Consider the following 19,610-nt stretch of genomic DNA (forward strand, 5'->3'; position numbering starts at 1 on the left):
AGACTAAATGCAAGCCGTAGTTAAATGTTGACATTCTTCAGATCCTCCCATAAACCGGGCTATTGTTTTTCAAGAATGACAGGCATTACGTGATGTCACCAAAATTCTTATGCAATGAATCTGCGAAGCAGACGAAACTTTGGCAATGACAGGGGTGTAAAATTGCTGCATATTTAGGTTTATTTAATAGTGCACATAATTTAAAATTATAGTGGCACGATGCATAATGGCCGCCATGTATACATTTTTGTCTGCATAAAAATAGTTTTATACCTATTTGTCTTTGTCTTATTTGTGGAAGGGTTTTTTTCTGACATTTTTGTTAATTCAATAAAAATTATTCCGATGTCAGGGTTCATACATCTGCAAATTCCTTAAAAACAAGTCATATGTAAATTTATCAGTTAATGGGGTAGCCTGGTTCAAAGTTTTTCATGATATATAATTTTAAATGATTCTGTAAAAAATTGCAAGATTATTTGATAAAGGTTTTAATATTCCTAAAATGTGTATAGCTATTTTAGTAAGAATGGGGTTTTTTCTGGGTTTTTTCAATTTGTTTTGGTATATAAAAGTCACAAATTTTAAAAACCACTTAGAATAGTGATTGGATTCTACATTTGTGATTATTACTTTTACTGTTGGTAATTTTATATTTTTTAGTTAATTATGACAGAAACATGATATTGTTAATAAATCTGATTCATAGCTTAATTTACCGGCCTTGGTGGCATCGTGGTTAGGCCATCGGTCTACAGGCTGGTAGGTACTGGGTTCAGATCCCAGTCGAGGCATGGGATTTTTAATCCAGATACCGACTCCAAACCTTGAGTGAGTGCTCCGCAAGGCTCAGTGGGTAGGTGTAAACCACTTGCACCGACCAGTGATCCATAACTGATTCAACAAAGGCCATGGTTTGTGCTATCCTGCCTGTGGGAAGCGCAAATAAAAGATCCCTTGCTGCCTGTCGTAAAAGAGTAGCCTATGTGGCGACAGCGGGTTTCTCTAAAAAAACAGTGTCAGAATGACCATATGTTTGACATCCAATAGCCGATGATAAGATAAAAAATCAATGTGCTCTAGTGGCGTCGTTAAATAAAACATAGCTTAATTAATGTGTATATTTTAGTATTCCAGATCTTACTCCATGCCACTGGGGAGAGACTTCTTTGACTACAATCGTTCTGTTGCTAGTTGTGATGCATTCACCAATTCACGCCAGGTTGTCAAGCGACTTGCCATGAAGCCCGGAGAGTATGTAGTCATACCGTGTACGTACGAGGCTGAGCAGGAAGCTGACTTCTACATCAGGTTCTTCTTTGAGAAGGGAAATGTTGCTGAGTAAGTTGAATCAGAATTAAAATGTATTTAATAATAGAATGGCACATTTATAATCACAATGGGCCGAATTTACAAAGCCTGTTTTTCTTAAACATAGTTGTTTAAGCATTGTAAATGTACAGATTACACGTAAATCTACATGAGTTACCACACACTGCTTATTTGATTGCGTTGTTGCTGAAACTTGAAATAATTCAGGCTTTATTAACAAGCTGCACCCACCTCATTGAAGGCCAGTTAGTCAAGACATATTGTTTTGTTACTCTACTGAAATATTTTATCAACTGAATTGTTTTCACTGCCGAAGTCATATAACCGACATTTAAAATGTGTCAAGTGTATCATTAAATAAAACACTTCTTTCTTTCATTGATTTCTCTGTGATGTGCAGTTGTAATTTTTTGCTGTAATTGTAAAAGGCCAGTGACATTCTTTGTTTTTATTTTGGTAATACAGGTACTGTGATGAGAAGCCAACGAGAGTGGACATCCCACTTCCTGAGCCATCCAATGAGTACAAGGAGCAACAAGAAAGGTTCAAACAATTCTTCTACAGAGTGGCTGGAGAGGTAACCATAGGAAAACATACAACACTTTCCTTTTCCTTTTAAGTTAGCTTGGTGCTTATATCCCAATAAGGGGCGGGACGTAGCCCAGTGGTATAACGTTTGCTCGATATGCGGTCGGGTGGGATCGATCCCCGTCGGTGGGCCCATTGGGCTATTTCTCGTTCCAGCCAATGCACCACGACTGGTATATCAAAGGCCGCGGTATGTACTACCCTGTCTGTCTGATGGTGCATATAAAAGATCCCTTGCTGCTAATCGGAAAGAGTAGCCCATGAAGTGGCAAAAGCAGGTTTCCTCTGACGCCACATAACCGTAAATAAAAGGTGTTGAGTGTGTCGTTAAATAAAACATATCTTTCTTTTTTTATATCCCAATAAGGTTCAAGTATGCTGTCCTGAGATGTCTGTCCATAGCAGGGAGTCGTTAGTGAGAGAAAAGTCGGTTTAGTGGCTTTACACCTACTAATTAAATACTTATAAACTCGCGCTGGGTGGAAGCCAGTATCTACTAGCTTTAAGTACTGTGGCTTAACCACTACACCAATGAGGCCAATCATATAACACTGTTAGTAATATTTTATAAAAGAAGAGATGTAAATCACAGAATGGTTGTGTGTAATGGAACTACATGGAAAAGTAATTTGACTGAAACCAGCCACTTGTAACTGAAATAATTTTTGTGATAGGAAATAGCAAATTTTGGTGTTATGTACATGCATGAATCCTTCATACGGTCATTAAAAATTATTAATTTATCTCTGTAGAAATTATGGGCCAAATTTACGTAGCCTGTTTTTCTTAAATGTAGGTGTTTAAGTATTGTAAAAGTATGTAGTTACATGCGTTAAGTCATAAACAGGCTTTGTAAACAAGGCCCTACATCTTTAACTGTTTAATATTTCAGGATATGGAAGTGAATCCATTTGAGTTAAAAATTGCCATTGATGAAGCACTGCAAAAAGGTAAATAATAAACTTTCTGGTATATATTATTAGGAGGACACGACGATGTTTCACTTCATTTTCATATCCATTTAATAACATGTAGTAAAAATTCGATCTTAAAATGCTAGGTTGTCTGAACTGATAATATGATTTGACTGTATTCAGGATGATGATGATGAGCAGGAGGATGTCTTTTAAAAAAGCAATAAATCCAACTTAGGTTCAAGTATAACATCCTGGTATATAGCCCAGCTGTCTGCGCTGTATGTACATGGATGTGTGTTAAAAACTAACAATTTGAGAAATTATTGTTGGAGTTTTTACATTTCAGAGCCTCTTCACAAAGACATCAGCATTGATGCCTGTAAGAGTTTTGTTAACCTGATGGATGTATCCTTGTAGTTTTTGATGATTGCTGTTTTGATGGTCTACAAAACAAAAGGGTTAATGAGATTCTAAACAGGCCCAGATTTCACATTTCACAAAAAAACATACATTTTACTGGTTTGGCACAAACAATTATTCTGAATAGCGATAGTATTATCTGTAGTTTATTATCATCATAACCATAGGATGAGTGAATAATGTACTTAATATTGAAAAAAGTATTCAAGTTTGAAGGAATAGCATATTTGGTATTACGGCTATAACACACATGTTATACTGTCTTTTGATTTTAACACTTTAACAAAACTAAAACTGAAAACTTGTTTATGAAATACTGATATTGCCAATTAAACATACCAGAATGGATCAACTTAGGTATACAAGACATTGACAAACCTGATACTATATATGCATCCCAGTAGCATTGAATACAACAAATCCTTAACTTAACAAGGTAGATAACTCTGGAAAGCTGGGCTACACAGAATTTTCCTACCTTTGGAACCACCTCAGGAGCTGGAAGGTTAGTTTTTACTGTAACAGTATAGAATGAATGAAATTAGTGGAACTGGTAGCTTTATATCATATCGTATAATGATATATTTATTAATACAGGATCTGAAAGGTTAGTTTTCACTATTTTCACATAACACTCATTGACATAAAAATCATATTCGAAAAAAAACAACCATGAAATAGCCTCTATATATCCAATCTGATTAAAATTAGCTCTACTAGGTCTAGTCAGTAGATCTGACAGCATTGCGTGGACTCCCATGTCCAGGTGACATTTCATCTATAAATAACAATTTAAATATCGACCAATTACACTTCGGCTTTTATAGCGTTATTCGGGAGCATATATATTCTAAAAATATCGGGCGAGACTGTTTATGCAATAGGCGAACTTGTTGGTCTATTTCAACATTGAAAAAATGGGGAAAAGTGCAGTAATAAACTTTGGATTGTATACTAGTATAAACAGATTTTATGGCTATACCTTCACGTTTTTGTGGGGTTTTTTGTCTTGAAACAAATTTTATATAAAATTTTATATTGCAATTAGTTTCCGGTATACTTCGTAATTCACCCGAATTATTTTGTATACCCTCGGCATAATCCCAAATGTTTTCAAATCACTGGCATGATTTTGCAAGTAAGGTTTTGATTGGTCGAATGAAAGGTCAACTGGACATGACCTCCAACAGGTTGCTGTTAGATCCACATGTAATAGTGGAGCTAATTTTAATTAGATTGCTATATATCACATCATAATGATATATAATTATTTATTAATACCAGATCTGGAGGGTTAGTTTTTACTGTAATTGCAGAGTATGGGAATTAAGTGGAATTGACAGCTTCTTATCTAGGCTTTATGTTCAGGACCGAGGTTAATTGTTGCTTGCTTGTGATTAGTGACATGTCAGTGTAGGTGTCTAATGTATAAACCCTAACATAAAATTTTATTTCAGAAAGTGTTTTATCAGTTTGATAAGAATCAGTCTGGAAAGATGAATTCGTATGAACTACAGAAGGCAATTCCAGCTGCAGGTTTGATTTGAGCTTATTAGTATTTTTAATATTTACATTATAACATGTACACAAAAACATTTTATGTCATAAACCCATCAATATAAATTTGAATAAACCCATTATGTATGAAACAGGCATGTAAATAGAAATGTTACAAATAATTATCTAGAGAATGCAATTTTATCTCATTTATATTAAAGAAGGAAGGAAATGGTTTATTTAACGACAGCACTTAACACATTTTATTTATGGTGATATGGCGTCAGACATATGGCTAAGGACCACACAGATATTGAGGGAGGAAACCCGCTGTCGCCACTTCATGAGCTACTGTTTTTGATTAGCAGCAAGGGATCTTTTATATGCACCATTCAATAGACAGAATAGCACATACGACGGCCTTTGATGTATCAGTCGTGGTGCACTGGCTGGGGCGAGAAATAGCAAATGGGCCCACTGACGGGGATCAATCCCAAACTGACCACGCATCAAGCGAGCGCTTTTACCACTGGGCTACGTCTCGCCCTCTTGTATTAAAGAAGAACGTTTTCTGGAAGTAATTGATGCTTCTATTTGTTTTGACTGGAAGTAATTGATGCTTCTATTTGTTTTGACTGGAAGTAATTGATGCTTCTATTTGTTTCTGACTGGAAGTAATTGATGCTTCTATTTGTTTTGACTGGAAGTAATTGATGCTTCTATTTGTTTTGACTGGAAGTAATTGATGCTTCTATTTGTTTCTGACTGGAAGTAATTGATGCTTCTATTTGTTTTGACTGGAAGTAATTGATGCTTCTATTTGTTTTGACTGGAAGTAATTGATGCTTCTATTTGTTTTGACTGGAAGTAATTGATGCTTCTATTTGTTTCTGACTGGAAGTAATTGATGCTTCTATTTGTTTTGACTGGAAGTAATTGATGCTTCTATTTGTTTCTGACTGGAAGTAATTGATGCTTCTATTTGTTTCTGACTGGAAGTAATTGATGCTTCTATTTGTTTTTGACTGGAAGTAATTGATGCTTCTATTTGTTTCTGACTGGAAGTAATTGATGCTTCTATTTGTTTTTGACTGGAAGGTTCATCAATCCATGAATGTAATATATATGGTGTTTTCTTGTCACATGATTAGTGCCACTTTCTAGAAACATTACATGATTTAAAAATGTCAGGGTTTGTGTTTGCTTCATGTTGTATTAAAAAACAAAAATTCTATTTAATTACAGGATTTAAAGTAAACCACAGTGCCATGGCAGCACTCATTTTCAGATTTGCTGATCAAAGTCAACACATTGATCTCGACAACTTCCTCATCTGTATGGCAAAACTGATGAAACTTTTCAGTAAGTTGTTTTTTTAATTAATTATTCCTTTTTTTATGATCAACGCATGAACATTTAGTGACAACATTTAGTGCTAGCAGCAAATTTCATTTTATTTCTGTTTGTTTACTACTGTAAAGTACTTTATTTTCATGGATGGCAATTTTTGCACAAAACAAAAATCACTGTGTTTACAGATTTTATAATTTCATATATTTTTTATTAATCTAAAAATTAAGTAAATGTACAATGTTTTTTCAATAATAGATTTGATTTGTGTTTTTTTTTTTTTTTTTTTTTTTTAAACATCAGTTACTGCACAACAACCTTTAATGTTATTATTGCTGATTAAGCTAAGTGATAAGCAAGAGAGCTATCAGAACAAAAGGGCAGGTAACTTGTACCTTCATATATTTTCAGATGTATTCAAGGAACACCAGCAAAAAGACCAGGCTGTATTTTCCCTTCAGCAGGTGAGTTAATTTAGAAAGACAATTTTAGTTTTAAAAATATTTTATTCTTATAATATTAGGTCCATATAATATATTTTGTTTGTTTAGTCAGTTTAGTCATGATTTAAATATTTTTTGGAAAATTGAGCATTTAAAAGTAAATTAAATAAATAAGAAAGTAGTTTTCCAGTGGAGATAGTACACCTCTCAGTTGAGCTGTTAAAACACAGTCTGGATGGGAGCCAGTTTCAGGATGCGAAACCAGAACATACATTTCATTTAATTTCAACTTAGTTTCATCCTTATATCCAATTAAGGTTCAAGTACGCTGTCCTGGGCACACATCTCAGCTATCTGGGTTGTCTGTCCAGGACAGAGGGTTAGTGGTTAGTGAGAGAGAAGAGGGTGTAGTGGTCTTACACCTATCCACTGAGTCGTTAAAACTCTGGGTGGGAGCCGGTACTGGGCTGTGAACCCTGTACCTACCAGCCTTAAGTCTGATGGTTTAACCACGACACCACCAAGGCCAGTAGAACATACATGTATCAGTATTAGGTCTGATAACTTGACCACTACACCACTGAGGCTGAACAGGGACATTGGTTACACTTTCTTCAACATCAATAAATAAACTCTTAAAACAGTCACTCCATCAGGAAGGATTTAATTAGATCTGCTTTCCTTTATTTTCACATTTATTTACAAATTAGAGAGAATTATAACATTTTGTCCTTTTTCTTTTGTCTTGCAGTATTTGGAAACATCTCTTTATGTTGGTTAATAGACTGTCTTGGAATAAATTTACAAATTTGGTGTTGTAAAGACCGACTTGAAAAACTTAGAAGAATGGTTCCTGTAATATAATTTGTTTTTGCTTATTTAGTATAAACGAAACATTGATGAATTGGTAATGTGCTTAATTAGATACATATAGAATATTACACGTGTTTTCTCTACATATAATTTTTATAAAATGAGTGAACTTCCTATGATGGTATCTGATCGAATAAACACGAGGTCAGATGCCATGAGAAGTTAACGAGTTTCATAAAAATTATATCTAGCGAAAATGAGTGTGGTATTTTATTTATTACCCACCCACCTTCTAATAATGTAAAATTGGACAATCACTTGGTGGTGCATTTGAAGTGTGTACCATACACCAAGACATTCATCAGTTGGATAATAAAGAGTGATATTCTTAATTACTAGAAGAAAGGAAAGCAATTATAAGCACAGTGTTTATCAGTTGTTAAGTCTTATGTTTTGAACAGTAAAATCTACTCCTGTCTTGTGGTTTATTCCTTCTAATTGCAAGAATGAAATATCTGTGGATTTTTCCAGAATTCTGGATTTTAGTGCTCATGTCCAGTGTCATTTCATCCCTGTAAAAAGCAGCAAAGGAAATTTGATATGCACTTTGCCACAGCCAAGACATAATAACTAAATAAACTCTTACACAGCCACAAATGTGAGAGAACATTAGATTATAGACACATATTTTTCTAACCTTGTTGGTTGTCAATTTAAAATTTGAATAGTTGCACAGTTTTTAGGGTTTGTTTTGTATTGTTTTTACACTTACCTACAGCAATCTACTTACACAGACTGGATTGACAGTGCTATAAAAATATTTCCCCTTCAGATTTTAATTTGCTACTTTTTTCTATGCTGCTGTTTTTTTCAGAATAAGTATAAAGTTTGCAGTATGATTGTGTGTGTGTGTGTATATATATATATATATATATATATATATATATATATATATATAATATATATGTTTATAACATTTGTATTGACCAACAAATCAAATCAAATTTATCATTATAGAAGTCACATTTTGTTACTAATGCACACAATCATTTTTAATTTGTAGAAACACTAGTAATTAACTAGCAGAAAGTAGGTATGTATATGTGCACAATGATATAATGTTATGCCTGGCTGTCTGCCAGTGTATCTATTTATGTAGTTTACTTTAGACATGATTACACATGAATGACCACTGAATTAAATTTAATAAGATTCTATGAATTCTAGAAAATATTTGTAATTTAAGTCAATATTTTTTAGTGGTCCCTACAATATTGGTACAAGACTGTTTGACTATAATAGTTAGGATGTTTGATAATGAGGTGTATTAAGGGAGGGAATTGAAAATATGAATGTTCATGGAAATAAATTTTAAAATATCTTCAGAGTACAGTATAACTATTTTCCTTTTCTGAAATGTTTAACTGAAAGTTGATAGGTTTTTCTACTTGGTTCTGGTACACCTTTTACGTAACCATTTCCAATTAAGTTTTAGACACATCTGACAATGTTATCAGTTCTGATTTTATGCCAGAAATCCTGCCTTATAATTTTATTAAAAACATCCCTCAGTGTATTGTCAACAAAATACTTTACTTGGTTGAAGAAAACTTAAACTGAAATATACCAACACCCTTTAACAACTGAATGAGCTTGCTTGATATACTATATATGGAAGACCTTGACAAACATTCTTGGTGTGAATCTATGCAACATTGCTCAAAGTGTGTATTTACTGCAATTATTGAGGATTTTAACCAAGATGCATTTTTAAATAATACTATTGTAGCTTTGTTATTGCATGTATATATACAATTCATAATTTTATCACACTTTTTATTTGTTTTTGTATAAAGTATTTAATTATTTACATTCTTTTTCTACCACATTTTATTTCAATAGTCAAGATATTATGACAAAATATGCACTATTAATGCAAATGAAAACTGTCTCGAAACAAGGGAATAATTTATGTTTATTAATATAATTCATATTTTTATATACAATAATAGCATAAAAGATTGTGTTTTTTAATTCTGTAAGCAATAATTAAAAGGTTTAGTTTTGTGGTTCTAGTAGTCATATTTTATCTTATTTTAATATATTTTTTTTAAAAAATCAGTATATATGTATATACATGAGTATTTGTGTTGTGGGACGGTTTCAGGAGTTAAACCCCATTCTAACCAGAGCAAATGTTGGGGTTTTTTAATATGTATTGTATAAAGTCCCTAAAGGACAGATACTTTGTTAGATATCATTGATGCTTATCAGGTACCACTGTCTAGAACAGTCCTTGCAAAAACATTCTAGCACATGTGCCTGATAAAGTATTTTATGTCTGCTGGTTTTGATGAGGTTACTTATAACTTGTAAAATTGTTAAAAGCTACAGATCAAAATACCTGTATTACCGAGCAGAAATACACAAAAATTAAGAAGTGTTTAAATATTTATTAACAACTTGATTTTGTTGTTAAGATACATGTATTTGTATTTTTCATATTGTTATACTGTTGTGTTGACATTACATCACAAAACAAAGATTTAGTTTTTCATTGTTGGATTTTACTTGTAATATTTCAATTCTGTCTTTCAAAAACTGGAATGATATAAAATCTAATATTTTTGTTCTATTTGTTTTAGAAAAATAATAAATTTTATAAAACATTTTTCACACAATTGTTATTGTTGTTGATGATGATTAAGTAATATATTAGGCATATGTCCAACTAAGGTTCAAATATGGTATTCCTGATGCACAGTTCAACTGCAGGATAAAAATATAATGGCTTAATTTGACAAATGTAAGCCTAAGTATTGATTAAAGTATTTTTTTCAATTCTTGGTGTTATCTAACGCATACAAAGGGCAGGATTTAGCTCAGTCGGTTGAGTGCTCGCTTTAGGTGCTCGAGTCGCAGGATTGAACCACCTCGATGGATCCATTCAACTGATTGTTTTTTTTCTTGTTCCAACCAGTGCACCACAACTTGTCAATGGCTGTGGTATGTGCTTTCCTGTCTGTGGGAAACTGCATATAAAAGATCCCTTGGTGCATTAAGAAAAATGTAGCGGATTTCCTCTGATGACTACGAGTCAGAAATACCAAATGTTTGACATCCAATAGCTGATGATTAATTAATCAATGTGCTCTAGTGGTGTCATTGAACAAAATAAAATTTTAACTTTAACATATATAAATATTAGAGAAGGAGCTAGGGGTGATTTATTTATTGGAAGGGACTAGGTGTTTGATAGGCATTGCTCTGGACTATTCAGAAAGTCATGTTTTAAGATTGGCCAATGTAGGACAAGGTCAAATAAGCGCAAAAATTACTTTCAAAGAAATGCCTTTTTAGTAGGCATGCATGATGGATAAACCGAGGTATGTATTATAAGCAAATGAAGACTTTTTTTTAAATTTCTTACCAAAATAATAATAAATATTATACATAAATTTTTATGGTATCATTAAAAGATTTTAGTATCATTATTTATGAGATTGTATTATGAAAACATCTGAAGATATTTAATTTTGTGAACAGTAATGCATCTCTTATCAATGTTGGATGTCAAACAAATGGCTCAAATACTAGGACACAAATTGAAATTTCAGTTACTAAAGTCTTCTAAAATTTATGTTTGATATTGACTGAGGTGATCGAAAAACATTTACTTAAAGGAATATTTCTGAGTTCTGATTATTGTGAATTGTTTTTCAGATCACAGCTGGATTAACAATTAAAATAACATATTAATGACATTTTCTGTATATCAATGGCTGTATTAATTATCTAATTAATTATCCTAATGTTTTTAAGAGCATATACTGGATTTAGCATCCAAAGGAAACGAGAGAAACATATACCAACATTAGTCTTATTCAACTTATTGTGTATGAAAATAATGATTTTTTTTTTTTAATTCTAGTTATATATATATATATATTAAGTAATAAAATGTAATCTATATTATAATAGCTGCAAAATCAATTGTCCTTTTAAAAAGGATAGATGTCTTATATTAAAAGTTCAATTTAAAAACAAAATTGCAATTCCATTCTTATTTCATGTGTTTATTAAATTAAATTATTAAATTATATGATGAGGCAAATATGACTTTGGAATACAACCAATTTGATTTTTTATTGATTATTATATACAAATTTTAAATATTTTGCATTTTAAAGTATATTTATTTTAACCTACAACTTTACTGTATCACTGAATACTGCTCGCGTAATATGCAATTTCAGTAATAAGTTTATCAAAATTTCCTTTCTTTATCTCATGCAGGAATATTGCTAATTTGCCTTATAGAGTGTGCATGCAGTCATACGTTACTAAGATACTTTGTGGAAGAAAACAGTTGTCAACTTTGTGTCTCAAGTCTCAAATATCCACAGCATTACGCTGCCTCTTGTAGCAGAAAATGAAAAAAAACACCTTAATAATCCATTTAGCCATTTGTGGATTGACAAACATTCATATTAAAATTGACGAATTTGTTTTTAATCTACCGGTATGCAATATGTTATATGAGATGTGGGTGTGATTTTAACATAATGTCTCATACGACTAAGATATTACACCCCATTCCCTAAGATAGCATAAACTAATAAACATTTGTTAAACGTGGATCCAAGCTTATATATTAAGTATATCGGATGATTCATAAAAAAATGTCTCACTTTTTGGGAGTAAATAGAGGGAAAAAGTGCAAACATAGAATATTCAAGTTTTGCATAAAACCAGTTTGTTATGTATATGTAAAATGTTGACTTTGATATATAGGTTACGTTTAAAATAGTGCATTATACAAAACGTAATGCCTACTAAAACTCATGTTCGATTTGCCCATCATTTGTTTTATACCACGATCAATAACGGACTCGATAGCTCTGTCCATCGTAAAAGAATGTTTTCAAAAAACTAAATCTCAAACCTTATGATGCCAAAAAAATAATAATAACCCGAAGAAGTGAAAAAGTGTACTTTGATCAAAAATAAAAGACTACGGTTTGTTTTATAGTTATTTTCGTGTTTAAATCCAATTAAGCTTCAAGCACAATGTCCTGGGCACACATACCCAGCTATCTGGTTTGTCTGTACAGGACAGTTGGTTAATTGTTAATGGTTAGTAAGAGAGAGGTCAATGTCGTGGTCCTAAGATATATGAACTGACGCATTTGACTAAAATAGGCCTAATATAAATTTTACTTTTCATTCATTCATTCGGTTATATTTCAACTAACTTGTTTACACTCTAATTTTATATTCCAAGTTCGTATCAGATTTGAGTCTATTTATTTCAATAATTTAATTCAATATTATGAATCATGCATCTATATAGAGAGCAATTGGGGAGGGGGGAAGCTATATATTCATTTTCTTTTCAACGTGTGTGTGTGTGTGTGTGTGTGTGTGTGTGTGTGTGTGTGTGTGCACCACGCCCTCCCTACTTAAGACGTCTATGTCATGCGCACACAATATTTTTTATGAACGTCGATAAGTTTTTGTACTGAGCCAATAATCATAAACCCATAGCTCTCCTGTATGCATATAACGATATGCCTAGCAATAGGCAACAGCTTGCGAGTAATATTGACAGCCTAGAAAATTAGGAAACAGGTTGTAAGATGTAAACACAGAATTTCTGCGCCTCTGAAAGAATAATTGATTTATAGAATTACAGCGTTAAAATTTCACAAGTTGTCAGGAGTGTGTACGCGTGGCAAGACATTTTTAGCTTCAACTGAATATACAAATAACGGATATTGTTATTCTTTGTTTAAAAGGAGTGCTTTTTTAATTCTTCCGTTTTTCTGCTTCACACTGAGCAGTAATCTCATTGTTACAAAAACGTCTGCATTTGTACTTCAATCATTACATTTATTTGAGGTGTTCATGCCCAACATCATGGAATCTTTATGGAAGATTTTCACAATTTTCTGTCTATTCAAATTGTCTGACGCCTTTGGTGGACATCTTATTTTTGAACTTCCAGACAAAGAGAAGATGTGTTTTTCTGAACAATTCACCGATTCAGTGGCCATCATTTTCGAATATAAAGTCATCCGTGGAGGAAACAATGATGTGGATGTTAAAGTCACTTCGCCCAATGGGAAAGTTTTATACAAGCAACTTAAGAGGTCTTCGGACAAGATAACCATGGACGCTTCCAATGGAGAATTTAAATTCTGCTTCAGCAATGAATTCTCAACGTTCTCGCACAAAGTGATCTCCTTCAGTTTGCAACCATTCGACCCGAAGTCTCTTTCTGAGGAAGCTGGTGGGCCGCAGGTACCAACGGTTAAAGTTGCCGCTGAAATCTCCATGGATGTAATCCACGCCATGATGACGCACGTGGTCGACTTTCAGAGGAGGTATCGACTCAAAGAGGCGCTCGGCAGGCACTTAGCGGAGATGCTAAATAAACGAACCACTTATTATTCACTCGTCCAGGCCTTTATCATACTGGTAACGGGATTTGGACAAGTTTTCATCTTCAAGACATTTTTCACCGAAAAGAGAAAGTCGACGAAGCTAGAAAGTGGAGAACAGCTAAAGAAATAATTGATTTTAGAGACTTAATTTAAATAATTTGTTTAAATATTGAGAGTGAATGGTTGTATTTAAAATATGTATTATGACAGGTCTTTGAAATTTAACAATATGCAATTTGTATGAGCAAGACTATAAAATCATCGAGTCCAAACTAACGTTTTATAAGTAGGAGGACGTGTGAAAAGACAAGTTTTCATTCAGTATATGACTATTTGTGTGTGGGTGTTTGACAGATACCAACATTAAAATAAAATAAACCCAATTTTAATTCCGTAGACCCATTAGACAATTATGCCTCACCCTCTCCCCTCGACGTTTTCAATGTGCTCGTTGTTTAATCCAATGAAATGGACGTTTGGCCATCTACTGTTCTGTCCAGTCAGCAATTGTTTAAATCGAAACTGTTGCTTGTGTGTAATTATTTCAATATTTATTTTCATGTATATTATTCATGCACAACACATTATAATATATTATATTCATTTGTATTTTAAAAGCAAAAATCATTTTATTTATTAAATTTTATTTTGGATGTGAGACGAGTATCTGTGCTGTTTATAGTTTAGTCCAGTACTGACTGTAATAGACGAGGGATTTCGCAACCAGACTGTTACTATGTTGGAATTTTATATGTTATATTAAAGAGACCATTCTAGGTTAATACTTTTTCTTTTTTTAATCAATTTCTTTATGTAATAAATTTCTTGGCTGATATATAATTTTTGAATAAATAAATAACACTTCTGAGAATGCCGTTATGTTTACGTTACTGGGGCGTAGCGTGATCTGGACCTGGGGGGAGGGTTCGAATATGAACCAAGTAGACCCTTTTTCTAGTTTGTTTTTGAACCACCACAAACTCCATTTGTATAAACCTGTTTGTTTTAGCTCTGAAAGCGAACCATTTGCTTCAACGGGGTAGGGGGTTCGTCTGAACACCCACCCCCACCCACCACCCCACCCCCAGCCTACGTCCCTGCGTTACTAAACGTACCGGTCTGCTGAACTAGCTAACGATTAGTACTAAGTTCTGTTGTCGATATATCATCAGCTATCAGTATTCGTAACATTAACGATGTGGTTGCCAAACCTCTCTAGTTTCTTCTGAAATGTTATATGTATGAATATGGCAAAAAAATCATTTCATTAACTATTACGACCATTATTTGACTGTTTATATTTGACTATGGCATGCCGATGTGATTTAATATTTAATATTCTAGGAACTGATCCTAACTTCGTAGACAGCAGTAGTGAGGATGTCTGGCATTCAGGGTGAGGTGAGGGAGAGACAAAAAATTGGTTTGCCGCCCTGACAAAAACTTGACCAGTCCTTCACATTCATTTTAATTTCTAACCTTCCCGACTTCCACTACTAGACATAATATAAAGTCGAACCCCTCACTACACCACTAACAGGGCCGGATTTAGACTTTGGGGGGAGGGGGGTGCGGGGTACTTCAGGTTCGGGGTCCCCTCAACATAGAAATTAAATTACATGACATAAAAAATGAACTAATTTTATAATTATAAATTTTTTTATAACGGAAGTCCTTAGTCTGGGGGGCCCCTCTGGCGGGGGGGGGGGGGGGGCGGGTGTAATTACCCCCTTTGCCTCCTTATAAATCCGGCACTGACCCACTACAGTCAAAGCCTACTTAATCACTACCATTTTTCTTCTATTTTTAATTGGGGTTTTTTGGTTTATTTTTTTTAGTTTCAATTGCAACTATTGGTCTATAACTGTAAATATAGTAAAGCCAGCCTCGGTGTTGTAGTGGTTAAGCCATCGGCCTTAAAGCTGGTAGGTTCGAATCCCGGTACCTGCACCTTCAAAGAACGAGTTTAATGACTCAGTGGGTAAGGCCACTTCTCTCTCACTAACCACTATAACAATAAACCACTAACCCAAGTTGTCCTAGCCAAGACGGCCAAGGTAGATAAGGTCTGTGCACAGGACAGTGTGCTTGATCCTTAATTGGATAAAATTACGAAAATAAGTCGGCTATAAATGAAATATATAAGAAATAGCAGAACCGTGTTTTTAAAATGCTTATTAAAGACTCCTCGATGGTTATTTTTGGATGCATAGTGTTGAAATCAGATATTTTAGGATGAAGTGTTAATGCGAACCTTCATGGAGACTTTCTGGACTAAAATAGAATGAGAGTGGGAGTGGCATATTGCATGTGAGTTCGTATGTGTGGTGACTTTTTCAACAGTTTAATAATTTACTTATTTCATGAATAATAACCAACGCAAATATAGTAGTCATGTAAATATATTAATTATCATTTTATTATATTTTTAATTATTATTACTTTATTTTATTTTATTTTATTTTATTTTATTTTGAAAAACCGAGTATAGTCCAGCAAGTCTTCTTTTTTCCCCCGTCTTGTTTTCATTTTTTGTTTTAATTCCACGGCCCCATTTCTTTCTCGCCTATGATTTGTATTAATTGTTTCCCGATATGGCAGCTCTTCCTATCTCTTAACATCTTTTGCTGTCCACCTCCTCCACATTCTTAGTTTTGTTAAAATATCTGTTGGAATTTGTTTTCTACAAATATACGATTTCAAATACAATACGGTTTTGTTCTGCTTTTACAGACTAGGCCTTCTAGTATATATACTACATTAATATTATGTCAACATATAGTATTATATAATTTGTGAAGAAACATCAAAATGTCGTCTGTATATGGACAGAATGATGCTGGCGTGTTACCCAAAGCTCGTAACCACGTGGTACATCTGCCCCAAGTTAGCCAGCAAACGTTTCGCTAATGGTCGCGAACTATTTGATTGGTTCCCGACATGGCAATTTTGGTTCCCAACGTGGCAATTTTGCTTTACCGCGAAGCGCATAAACCAGTCTAGCGGATGTTTTTCTACTAAGGGCTACGTTCAGCCACCCCACCCTCACCCCCAATCAAACCGTTTTTTCTTTCTTTTTTACTGTATTAAATTTGATAAAATCATACATACACATGTACATACATACATACATACATATATAACATACATATATAACATACATACATACATACATACATAGTGTGGGTTCCCCTCATGGTGGGTTGGTCCCCCCCAATATAAAATTCTGGCTACGCCAGTGAATAATTATTAGTATTCCTAGCACTACTTCATCGTGATCATTTCTGGAACGGATCCCGGATTTTTACTGGGAGGTGAGCAACTATTAAAATATTTATTGGAAGGGGCAGTACATTTTCGATAAATTTTCATATATATTTGGTTTTTCACCAGGAGTGCAAAATGTTCGGATGTAATGAAGCTCGGTATATATTCACTTGTGACAGAAGTTGTGTGCGACCAGTTTGGGCAACTTTCAAACAAGCTGAATTGGTGAAAGATTTGAATAGCTAAACCTTTATTCAAATGAAGTTTTTTGTTAGGTTTGATAAGGAAAGTTTCCATATAAATATATTATATCCGCCAACTCCCTCCTGGATGCGGTTTGTACGTGAACATTGTCAAAAATGCACCCAAAATAATGCAGTTTGGGAAGACATTTTGGAATTTTAAGCATATTATGATGAAAGTAACATAAAATTTTAACCAAAAATATTTTAAATGAATCCTTTTTATTTATAATTATGACCCTATTTATAATTTCCTTGAGATTAAAAATATCTGTATCTTTCTTTATTTTTAAACCATAGGTGGGCATTTAGGATGCTAGGGTTTGGCATACATAAATCTCAGCTGAACGATTCACAAATAACTGCGGTCTTCTACCTAAAGGGACCGGCCTCGGTGGCGTCGTGGCAGGCCATCGGTCTACAGGCTGGTAGGTACTGGGTTCGGATCCCAGTCGAGGCATAGAATTTTTAATCCAGATACCGACTCCAAACCCTGAGTGAGTGCTCCGCAAGGCTCAATGGGTAGGTGTAAACCACTTGCACCGACCAGTGATCCATAACTGGTTCAACAAAGGTCATGGTTTGTGCTATCCTGCCTGTGGGAAGCGCAAATAAAAGATCCCTTGCTGCCTGTCGTAAAAGAGTAGCCTATGTGGCGACAGCGGGTTTCCTCTAAAAAAATATGTGTGGTCCTTAACCATATGTCTGACGCCATATAACCGTAAATAAAATGTGTTGAGTGCGTCGTTAAATAAAACACTTCTTTCTTTCTATCTAAGGGTTATCCTGAACACGTTCAATGTATTTGGAAGGAAAGTGTTAACCTGAATCTTCGTGGCGACTCCCAAGACTGCTATCACGGGAGTGGCCTACTCTGTTATGGGAGTTCATTGGCGTTGTGAATCCGACACGTTGACATATGTTGTATTTTGATGTTGTACAGTATACTAATATAATGAGCAAAAAGGATAATAATACTAGCCAAAACATCTCTGGGTTTGGACCCGTTATTGGGCAAGCAGTACGAACTGCATAGTAGAGGCCTACTACATCAGGTGACATAGCAATCGTTTTAGAATCAATAATCCGTGAATTAAATGAATTCTCAGCAGAAACTGTTTGATCTAGAAGCCAAAAACAGCTGGCGGTTACTACCGTCAGTCTGTTGGTAGGCTATATATAGTGCTAAACTCAGACTACCAACTGTCACAACGAAGTTGGCCAACTCGACGGTTGCGTTGTAATTTCCCCCCAACTGCCAACTTACGATAGGTGCGCAGGCGCGGATCCAAACTTTATTTTGAAGGGGGGAGGGTTTATATGCAATTAATTAAATGAAAAATATTTAAGGCTGCCTATTCATTCAATAAAATAAGTGGGCAAAAATGTTGTCCTGAGCAGGGACCACCCCTTGGATCCGCGCCTGGTGCGCTCAGATTAAGAACTAATCTGTCGTAGGAGTTGTATACGATAAGAATCGCGCTGTATTGATTTTGTTTTTCCAGTCGTAGAAGTCGTGACAGCAGAAGGTTAGCCAACTATGTCGTGGCAGTTGGTAGTTTGATCTAGCATATGTTTATTAAAGAAAGCTATGTCTTGTTTATTTCGGTTTGTTGCAACTGACCAAGATCCATTGAAGGCTTATATACATACATAAGCACCGTGGATGTCTACACCCAAACGGGATATTATATGTATTAGGCCTATAAGAATTAACAATCGCTTTCACGGGTGTACAACCCGTACACTGGAAGAGGAAGCGGTTACTGGCACACGCTTATAAAGTGAAAAAAAGTCGATACATTTTGTTTATCTATAGCCCATAGTCTTTGTCCCCCCCCCCCCCCCCCCCAATGATGAAATACACTTTTTTATTTCTTTGAGTTTGTTTGCTTTTGTTTTGTTTTCCCCCCCCCACTTTTTTTTGGGGGGGGGGGGGGGTGGGTGTTGCAGTTGCGAAGCATAAAAAGAAAATCTCATGGTATTGAGCGAAAAGTTAAAATAATAGTCAGGCTTTTGGACAGGTGTGCATATTAAGTGATATATACACATGCATATACATGTATATAATATATATAAGAAGGGTCCAAGGGAATATTTGATATTTGTTAAATTTTAATGTTTACAACTCTGCAATCGTAGAATATTTATACCTAAACAAGCAGAATGTACCAATAAACTTTTAATATATATATATTATAGCTATAAATAGTACTGTATAGTCGCATGCACGTGTATACACTAGTAACTATTTGCAGTGGTGCAATAAACAAGACACAAAACTCGACAAATGTG

At 34.3% G+C, this 19,610-nt stretch overlaps 2 protein-coding genes across 2 annotated transcripts in view; both read left to right on the plus strand.

The window, feature by feature from the left end:
• The window catches only part of LOC121371256 (calpain-9-like), a 22,412-nt gene extending 12,381 nt beyond the window's left edge, over positions 1 to 10,031 (plus strand). The window contains exons 10-18 of the mRNA XM_041497006.1: positions 1,130 to 1,341; positions 1,798 to 1,909; positions 2,813 to 2,870; positions 3,184 to 3,242; positions 3,694 to 3,762; positions 4,715 to 4,793; positions 6,000 to 6,116; positions 6,516 to 6,568; positions 7,299 to 10,031. Coding sequence (XP_041352940.1) covers positions 1,130 to 1,341; positions 1,798 to 1,909; positions 2,813 to 2,870; positions 3,184 to 3,242; positions 3,694 to 3,762; positions 4,715 to 4,793; positions 6,000 to 6,116; positions 6,516 to 6,568; positions 7,299 to 7,328 — 789 coding nt within the window. The 3' untranslated portion in view covers positions 7,329 to 10,031. The remainder of the gene's footprint in view (positions 1 to 1,129; positions 1,342 to 1,797; positions 1,910 to 2,812; positions 2,871 to 3,183; positions 3,243 to 3,693; positions 3,763 to 4,714; positions 4,794 to 5,999; positions 6,117 to 6,515; positions 6,569 to 7,298) is intronic.
• Positions 10,032 to 13,378: 3,347 nt separating this feature from the next.
• LOC121370035 (transmembrane emp24 domain-containing protein 7-like) lies at positions 13,379 to 13,936 on the plus strand. The gene has a single exon (XM_041495132.1). The coding sequence runs from the start codon at positions 13,379 to 13,381 to the stop codon at positions 13,934 to 13,936; it is 558 nt and encodes a 185-aa protein (XP_041351066.1).
• The last annotated feature ends 5,674 nt before the right edge of the window (positions 13,937 to 19,610 follow it).

Source organism: Gigantopelta aegis, chromosome 4 (genome assembly GCF_016097555.1).
Source record: "Gigantopelta aegis isolate Gae_Host chromosome 4, Gae_host_genome, whole genome shotgun sequence".
NCBI lineage: Eukaryota > Metazoa > Mollusca > Gastropoda > Neomphalida > Peltospiridae > Gigantopelta > Gigantopelta aegis.

Bases quoted from the DNA above. Each gene is read 5' to 3' on its own strand.
- LOC121370035 (XM_041495132.1), top strand. From the start codon at position 13,379: ATGTGTTTTTCTGAACAATTCACCGATTCAGTGGCCATCATTTTCGAA.